The sequence below is a fragment of the Microtus ochrogaster genome, unplaced genomic scaffold (assembly GCF_000317375.1).
Source record: "Microtus ochrogaster isolate Prairie Vole_2 unplaced genomic scaffold, MicOch1.0 UNK2, whole genome shotgun sequence".
In the NCBI taxonomy this organism is placed as follows: domain Eukaryota; kingdom Metazoa; phylum Chordata; class Mammalia; order Rodentia; family Cricetidae; genus Microtus; species Microtus ochrogaster.
The window spans coordinates 6,480,198-6,489,770 of NW_004949100.1; the positions used below are offsets into that span (position 1 = coordinate 6,480,198).

Genomic DNA, 9,573 nt, shown 5'->3' on the forward strand with positions numbered 1-9,573 from the left:
AGTGCTAGCAAAAATAAGCCAAAGATGTAATGTCTATTTAAATACCCAGTTGAGCTGGCTGTTAGTTCTCAAATTAGATTCCAGGCTCCGGCTAGAATCAACATGGTTTAAATATTAAAAACTTCATAATTCATAAGGCCAACCCCACCTCTTCGGCACATACGGCGACGGAAGGTAGAAAGGTCTGTGGAAACTTGTAGCTGCTTAAATACCGTAGGGGGATATGCGCCAAGGTTGGTATGCAAGGATTTGAGAAAATGCTTGACATTACAGCTTCTATTCAGGGCATAAGGGATCTGCTAAAGGATAGATAGACCCACTGCTGAAAACACAGAAATGAGACCTGTTTTACATTTGTTACCATAGTGCCTCTTGTTTTCCTCTGAACTTCAGTTTGTATACTTAAAAAGACACATTCATCGGAGAGGACTGGAAACCTTAGCTCCCCCACCTAACCTCCTTCGGTCTTCAGCTTTCGAGTTTCAGGTCCTTGCACAACACCTAAAACGTGCAATACTTTTTTTTTTTTTTTTTGCCCTAATCCTGGCAGAGAACAGTTCGGAAAGATCTCCCTCCACGTCTCCACCCTGATTTTCCCCTCTTCCTAGATTCCGCCCGCTCCTCTCTTTCCCTCCGTGCTGTGCTCCTCCGGCCCAATCTGTCAGAGAAGTTGTGTACAAACTGCGCCGCAGCCCTGCGCGCGAAGCTCGTGGCCCGCGAGGGGTGCGGTCGGCCCGTCGGAGGCGGGACCTCGTGGGACTTCGTTCCCATTGGCTAGCTGCTGCCTCTTGGGCCTTACTATTGGCCACGGCGCTGCCAGTCGCGTGAGCTGGTCCTGCCTCCCTGGAGTTGGGTGAAATAGAGGCGGGCGTCAAGTGTCAGTAGTCGCGGGGCAGGTACGCGCGCTCGCAGCTAGCTGGTGGAGCTCGGAGGTGGCGGGAGCGGGTTCCGGCCGAGCGAGAGAGCTCTGGGGCGGGGCGGGAGAAAGTGGCTGCCAGAGGACCTCGGCGGTGACGCGTGGCCGAGCCCAGGAGTCCCGATCTACGTGCCCGCCTTCGTGAGCCGCCGGCCCAAGGGTCCCCCCGCAGCGACCCCCGCGTCGAGTCCGCCGTCCCGAGCCAGCCCAGGCGAGGTGGGAATCGCGATCGCCCCGTGCCCCGCGTCTGCAGCCACCCCTGACTGCCCATGGCTACGCGGGTGCTGACCATGAGCGCCCGCCTGGGACCCGTGCCCCAGCCGCCGGCCACGCAGGACGAGCCGGTGTTCGCGCAGCTCAAGCCGGTGCTGGGCGCTGCGAACCCGGCCCGCGACGCGGCGCTCTTCCCCGGAGACGATCTGAAACACGCGCACCACCACCCGCCTGCGCAGCCCGCGCCGCCGCCAGCCGCCGGCCCACGGCTGCCCTCGGAGGAGCTGGTCCAGGTAAGCAGAGCTGCCGGCCTCCCTCCCCAGGCTCGGGCGTGTCCCGCCACTGCGAGGCGCGGGCGACAGGGGCCGCTCCAGGCTGGGACGCGCGGGAGCCGGTGCCCGGGTGGGCAGCCCCGCCCTGCGCTCCCAGACGGGGCACCGCGGAGTGGATGGGGGAGCGGGGCGGGGGCCCACTCGATCGGCCCAGAGGTGCTCGCGCGCACCTTGTCTGTTTTTCTTGCGTGGGAATGGAAGCTTGTGTGTGTCCACACTTAACTTGACTTGAATTGTTTCACCTTGACGCTCTCTCCCGATGGCCCTGGCCTAGGAAGTCCACCTGCCTAAGTCCTCTGGGATGAAGTCGAAATGCAGATAGGAGTACTGGGGTTTCATACCCCCGTGGTTCACCTTAGAATGGATTGTAGGGCCCGGTTTGGGAAACTAGAGTCAGAGGATCTAAGCTTGTATTAGAACACTGCTTTTTTTCCTTAAAAAAGAGACACGCGCCCCAAAAGGCCAGGGGTGTTGTTTTAGTGTGAGCGTAAATTTCCTCCAGGAGTCGCGTTGAAAGCTGGCAGTTGGCTTTTACACTTGCCCAGCAGCCGAATTAGAGCAAGCGCCTGTTTCTTTCGCCCACGCACGGGAGTCATATAGCCCAGAAAAAACTTCCCGGGACTTTCAGCTAGTCCCAAGGAAAAAAAAAATTGGAAACAGACCCACATGCAAACAGCTGGAAGAGCTAAAATCAGAAACCACTAACCGCCGCGGGAGCGCAGTGCACGAAAGGGTTTTAGTTCGGTTTATTTCAAGACACTTGGTTTAATAGCCTCTTGCTGTATTGTGTATTTGCACCCAGCGCCTATTTCGCGGCGTCTGCCAGTGTCGTCGTGCTTTGAGAGGACAGTGGCATTTGTCAGATGTGACTCACATGGCTTGAGCATGAATCTTTATTTTTAAGTCGTGCATATCCGGGAAATCCCGTCCGTCCTGGTCCTCAACCAGATCCTAATAATCTGAGGTCCGAGATGAAATTCTTTTGGAATTTAGAAGCAGAAATACCACTCTTGTTCGCCGATTGGGGTGTAGTGGTTTATTGTTCGGTGAACTATTTCATTTAGTTGGGCTTTTTTTTTTTTTTCTAACTTGGTTTTCAATGTCAAGAGAAATTGGGAGAAATTAAGCTTTCGATCTGTTGGGAGGGAAGAAGGGAGCTGGGAAAAGACCAGGCGGTGGGTCTGGAACATTCTTAAACAATCAGGGCCTGGGAGGGATATTTGGCTCTTTCGCTCTGGCAGTTGTCTCTTAGTAGATAGCAAGAGGGTACGGGATGACTGCGCTTTTTACAGAGGAAGGGGGAATGTAGCATTGGCCCACGGAGAGGACATGATAAATGTTTTGCTGATGACTGTGTTGGCAATCCAGCAGCCTCCCCACCCACGGGCGTCTTAGCACCAGTCTACCAAGGGAGTGATTTTCTCCTTGATAATTAAAGATCTGTTTTAGATAGGGATATGAATAGGAACATTTCATTATTACATTAACCAATTAACGAATCTGCTGGTTAGAACCAACATTTACATCCAGTGTTGAAGCTGTAATTGTTTGGTTTTAGTGCAGACTAGGGTTTGCTCCAAACGTTGAAATTTTTATTAATCAAAAAAGGTACTGAAATGGCCAGAGAACATTTTATGTTAGACAGACTTGAGATGCCTAACTCTGCCCACATAAAAGCCCTTTGAAATACTATTCTTAAGATTTGCAAAGGTTTTAGTTTTCAAATAAAGCATGTTAAATGTAACGGACATGAACAGAATTGAGGCAGCTTGACAATACTCTGGTACTGAACTCTCACTGGCTGCAGATTTAGCCTTCTTGGGCTGGGGTGAGACTTGATTGCATCAGAAGGGAATATGGTTTGTCTTTGCCCCCCCCCCCCCTCCCTCCCTGCCTCTCTTTCACTTTGTCTGGGGATGATTTGGGGGAGTGATTTTACTAAAGACATCTCATACAGTCTTTTGGTTAGCCAATAATTACACAATTGACAAAATAAACCCTTCTGTTTATAAGCAACCCTTAGGAGTTGGCCCCCGGATTGGTGTTGGGAGTTTTTAGTAAGTGCTGTTTATTTGTGTTTCCTGAATGAATCGGTGGATTCACTGTGTACTTGTACCTCTTCTTTTGTAGACGAGATGTGAAATGGAGAAGTACCTGACACCTCAGCTCCCCCCAGTTCCAATGATCCCAGAGCATAAGAAGTACCGACGAGACAGCGCTTCCGTGGTAGACCAGTTCTTCACTGACAGTGAAGGCTTACCTTACAGTATCAACATGAACGTCTTCCTCCCCGACATCACTCACCTGAGAACTGGCCTCTACAAATCCCAGAGACCGTGCGTGACACAGATCAAGACCGAACCTGTTACCATTTTCAGCCACCAGAGCGAGACGACGGCCCCCCCTCCTCCAGCCCCGACCCAGGCCCTCCCCGAGTTCACCAGTATATTCAGTTCCCACCAAACCACAGCTCCAGAGGTGAACAACATCTTCATCAAACAAGAACTTTCTACCCCAGATCTTCATCTCTCTGTCCCTTCGCAGCAGGGCCACCTGTACCAGCTATTGAATACACCGGATCTAGACATGCCCAGTTCTACAAACCAGACGGCAGTAATGGACACCCTGAATGTTTCTATGTCGGCCGCCATGGCAGGCCTCAACACACACACTTCTGCTGTCCCGCAGACTGCAATGAAACAGTTCCAGGGCATGCCCCCTTGCACATACACCATGCCAAGTCAGTTTCTTCCACAGCAGGCCACTTACTTTCCCCCATCACCACCAAGCTCAGAGCCTGGGAGTCCCGATAGACAAGCCGAGATGCTCCAGAATTTAACTCCTCCTCCATCCTATGCTGCTACGATTGCTTCTAAACTGGCAATTCACAATCCGAATTTACCCGCCACTCTGCCAGTCAACTCACCGAGTATCCAACCCGTCCGATACAACAGGAGGAGTAACCCCGATCTGGAGAAAAGACGCATCCACTACTGTGATTACCCTGGTATGTGGTCTGTGTGCTTGCAGCATGGCCCGTGTTTTGTGTTGGGTGTGCTCAAGTGCTTTCGCCTGCATGCACGCGTGTTCGCACCGTTTTGAACCTTAGGCATGAAAATATATAGTAACGGTGTATTTGACAGTTAAAAATAAATCACCTAGTTTCTCTTATATTCTAGTCCTGCATTTTATGCTGGTGGGTACTTAGGTCTGTTGCTTGTCTTATGTATTTATGTCTTACGTAGTCAGAGATGGCTCATGCCTTTAATTTCAGCAGTGAGGCTGAGGCAGGAAGATTGCACATTCGGACTAGCCTGGGCTACATAGCAAGATCCTGGCTCTTAAATATCAATTTCCACAGTTTTTTTTTTTTTAATGATTAGAGCATTCTAGGGAATAAGTTAACTTGGATTTCTTTCTCTTTAGTAGTAAATAAAACTCGGGTTTCATTTAGTCTAAGAAATTGTGTCATTCAATTCCAAAGTCTCCTGGAGATTGAGTAGGGTGAGAGGCAATAGCATGGTAAGAATGAAGTTCAGGGTGTGGGTTCCTCTTAGCAAGCACAAGGCTGCTCGCAGGACAGATTGGAGGGAGAGTTCCATTAGCGTGTACACATTCTCGAATGAGATACGTGACCCAAAATATAATTTGACGGTAATAAATACATCTCCAGGTTGCTGGCGTCAGCGAGTTTATGATTAATATAGGACACAGTTTACTGGCTATGGTGCGTGATGTGGCGTGACATGCTAAATGAACAAAAAAAAAAAAACAAAGCGGGAGTGTGGAAAGTTATAGTCATCTTGGGTAAGGACTTCTATGGTCAGCGCCTCATCCACTATATTGGGACAACTCAAGTCACTGAAGCTTGTCAAAAAGCACCCATTTCCCATTTGTTCCTTGGCTGGATTGCCCATGTTCGATGCTCCCAAAGTGATCCATAGGTCGGATCACCTCCCTCTACCTCCTAATAAGATCATGGGGGAGGGCGCCTTGAAATTGCTTTACCGAAGCTTCCCAATATTGTCTTTAAAGCCAGATTTAAACAGGGACTCATCAGATGTAAAGGTTTCACAAGGCCCTGGAATTGACAAGCTGCTCTTCCTCTCTCTGTTCCTTTATTTTAGGTTGCACTAAAGTTTATACAAAGTCGTCTCATTTGAAAGCGCACCTGAGGACTCACACGGGTAGGTAATTTTCTTGCTAATTCCGCGAGTTGTGTAAATAGCGTAAGTGGCATTCACCCTTTTAAAAGCCAACACGTGTTTGATCTCCTCTTTCTGTCGACTTTTTTTTTAATGGCCTACCTTTTCACCGAGGGCTTGGCTCAAAATTCAGTTCCCCAAGACAGCCTGGTTCTAGGCAAGCTGAGGCTTCCCTCAGTGAGACCTTGCCCTGTCACCTCCCGGAGAATTAATGACCCCCCCCCCAGAACGTAAACAGCAGTGTTTACTAATGGATTTTAAAACTTTAATGGCAATGCTTATTTCTGTTTTGAAAGAAGGAAAAATTCTTGGTAAATCATCTTGCTTTAATAAAGCCCTTTTAAGCTGAAAAACTTTTCCGCTTAGCATGTTAAGCGGTAGTGCTTAACACCGGTGGCTTCAAATATTTGTGTTTGGCGTATTTGCTGTGTCTGAAACACAGGCCTGAAATCTGCCGGGTATTAAAGTAGGGTGGTCAGAGTGAAGGGCGATAGTTGAGACATTACTCCATAGCCAGCCTCAGCCCTGGCTGGGTTGAGAGTCCTCGTCTTACGTCAGTCTTCCGTTTCATCTCAGATGAAGCATGCTTTTGAGTTCAGTCTCTAATTTTATAATGATTTGTTTTGTTAAATTCACAGCAGCCCTTTGTGGGAGCTATTAATTTTGAAGCCTCATATCAAAAAACACGTTTAACATGAAATTTGGTAGCGTACTTTATTAAAGGGTTCCACATACCCATAATATTTTCAAGTGTCTGGATAATGTTACTATTGTAATTTTCTTTAAAAAAAAAAAAAGCCCTAAAGGAAAAAACCAGATAAAAGTGGCTGCAGTTTTCCCTCAAAGACAGCCTCCTTACCTGAAGTTCAAAGAATAAGTTTGCTAATAAAAGCAGTGACCTAGCAAAATGTATTATTCCATCATTGCTATGGAAACCAAAGTATTCAACAGTTCCTTTGAATGGGTTGTTGGATTAGTGTGAGGACTTGAATCTCCCTAGGCTAGATGTTACTATGGAAATTGAGTTTTGATAAATGAAGTAGTTATCTGTAACTGCTGCATTAAAAAGTAAAAGCCTTGAAACAAAGGTCAGTGCTGAACTGGAGCCCTGAGAGGGGGCGGTTGCAGGCGTTTGTGCGCTCGATATCTGAATGCTAAACACTTCTTGAAACCCAAATGGTACTGTCGACAATGTGCTAGATACCAGGCCTTTCCGAGAAAAGGTGGCTCCTGGCTTTATCTGTGATAGGAATGGATTGTTTTGGCCTGAGGTTATTTTGTTTGCAGGTACTCGCAAACAGAATAATCCAGCACATGATAAGAAAGTCTAATCTTCAATTTCCAAAATACAGTTGATACATGCCAGAAGATTCCATGTAGAAATAGAAAAAGAAAAGAAAGAAAGAAAAAAAAAACCCACCAAAAACCTAAAATATCTGGTTTCCAGACTGCTGTTGTATTAGGGAAACACTGAGCTTTTGGTCAAGGGGAGATAGAACTAGCTTAGAAACATTTGAGCTATTGTTCTCCCTCTCTCTCTTTCTCTCCCTCCTTTCTCCTCTCGGTCCCTCATCAGAAGTCCTTGAAACGGGAGATAAAGAGGAGGGAATGTATTTTCGAGGTTAAAGTCCCGTAATAAAGAAGTGTGCAATTGCATATAACGAAGTAATCACCTGCTTATTGGCGGGGTGTCGTCAGGCCATATCTAAATAGCCTTCCACCCCTGTCGGGGTTTACTGCTCTGAATGCTTGTACCTGGTATCCTGGAACTTGACCTGCTGGCAAAGAAATTTAATAGTGGGTAGTCTGAACAATGCCTGTACTAATAAAAAAGCAAACCGAGACAGAGGATCTAGGCCTAGTTAGGGTCCCACGCGGGGGACTTTTTCACTTGATGGTAAATATCGTGGCCTTAAACGTCTAGTAAGTAAGACCACGTAATGTCGTTTAATAAAGTTTTGTTTGATAGTCTTTCAAATGCCTTGGGGAGGGTTTGTAACAGACTCGCTCATCTGGCTAAACCCGTTCTTAGGTAATCATAGAGCATTGAGGCTTTCTCCTCATTTCTAGTTTCTAGACAATGCCTCTTAAAATTACCTGTTCGCTGGCTGCCATTGTCTCCTCCCTTCCTCTGCTCAGGCAGCCAGCAGATACTGGTGTGCTGTTTTGTTCCTTTTCCTTCTAATGCCCAGGCGGAGGAAACAGTTTTTGCTTCTTTTTTTTTTTTTTTTCTTTTTTTTCCCAGGCGGAGGAAACAGTTTTTGCTTCTTTTTTTTTTTTTTTTTTTCTGAATAGAATCTCCGATTTAGTACCTTGTCTTGCTTTTCTTTCTGTCCCATTTTCTCCCACTTGGAAAACCTGTTAGGGGACTTCAAACACTACATGGCAATGTTGCGTATTTGACAAAAGATGCTTCTCTAATGGTTGCTGGCAGAAGGAAGCTCCCCGGCATTTCTGCGGAAAGTAATTGGAGTTGCTTTCAAATGTCAGGTTACCATATGTCTCGACCGATTTAAGCAATTAAACATCTTTTTCCCAATGCTCTGTTTAATGACTTATTTCTGGGGTTCCAGGTAGTGACTCTGTAACCTGAGTTACAGAGGGAATCTAACCAAATACCCTGACACGCAGCACAGCTATTCCTAAACCAGGACAACAGGAAAATGCCAGTCTGCGTTTGGAGTCCCAAGTATCATAGAAGTCAAGGTTTCTTTTTTTTTTTTTTCTTATTTTGGTTTTTCGAGACAGGGTTTTTCTGTGGCTTTGGAGCCTGTCCTGGAACTAGCTATGTAGACCGGGCTGGTCTCGAACTCACAGAGATCCACCTGCCTCTGCCTCCCGAGTGCTGGGATTAAAGGCGTGCGCCACCATTGCCTGGCGAAGTCAAGTTCGGAGGTCTTGGATGTCTTTAGAGAGAAACTCGCCTAAAAGAACTTAAAGCTCTACTGTGTATGTTCAGACGAGATCCGAGACGTAACTATCTATGTTTATCTGTACATAGGACAGCACACTTGAGGGCTCATAGGCATCCTTTATGTGGGTGAGTGGGTGATGGTGAATGGCATCTGTGATACGTGTGCACACATTAATATGCTTCTGTTTAGAAATAGTTAGAGCTGCTTCTAGGCAACAGGGTTAGTAAGCGGTCTATTCCCAAATCAAAATATTTGTATTTTGAATAGCATTTAAAAGAACATTTCATTGAGGTTCTTAGGCCTTGTGATGTTTACAAGGGAGAGACACGGTGCCATCGTCTTCGCCTGACCACCTTTCAAAGAATGCCTAGCCTAATTCTATGCTCGTAAGCCACCAAGATAGAGAAACTGTCTTCTGTAAATGGCTTATCGTTCCTGTGTTCATATGCTCAGTACTGGTTTTAGAAGACAACTTTCTGCGTTCTAGGCTGTCCTAGCAATGAGCTACACCCCAGACTCCGTCCCAGAATTCCATTAGGAGGACAGTAGAATTCCACTGTTCGGCCTTGGCCTTCTGCAGCAGGGCATATATGGAATTAGCAGTTGTATTAACCACCTGGGAACAGCACGCAGCTGTGCTTGGCCGGCCAGGGGTTGGAAAAGAAAAGGGGCAATTAGAAATTCCCACAACCAATGTGGCAACAGGAGCAAGAGCACAGGGGACTCTTGAGTACTGTATTCTCCTGAAGAGGATGGACTGTAACCTGTCCCTCAGTGTGACAGGGCAAGTTCCCACCTTGTCCCTTAACCTGCTGTGGAAACCAGATTATTCAATGACATTGATTTGTAAGATGTTTCCACGTGTTCCTCCCCCCTCCCCACCACCACCACACACAGGGTTTCTCTGTATCTCCTCCGGCTGTCCTGAAACTCACTCTGTAGACCAGGCTTCCACGTGTGCTTTTAAAAGTACACAATTTTGTTTTGTTTTG

The 9,573-nt window shown here is 47.1% G+C and overlaps 1 protein-coding gene across 1 annotated transcript in view; it reads left to right on the top strand.

Annotated features, from left to right (window-relative positions):
- The first annotated feature begins 892 nt into the window (after positions 1–892).
- Klf5 (Kruppel like factor 5) overlaps positions 893–9,573 on the top strand; it is a 17,402-nt gene continuing 8,721 nt past the window's right edge. Inside the window, exons 1-3 of the mRNA XM_005365357.3 lie at positions 893–1,422; positions 3,592–4,468; positions 5,589–5,648. Coding sequence (XP_005365414.1) covers positions 1,186–1,422; positions 3,592–4,468; positions 5,589–5,648 — 1,174 coding nt within the window. The 5' untranslated portion in view covers positions 893–1,185. The remainder of the gene's footprint in view (positions 1,423–3,591; positions 4,469–5,588; positions 5,649–9,573) is intronic.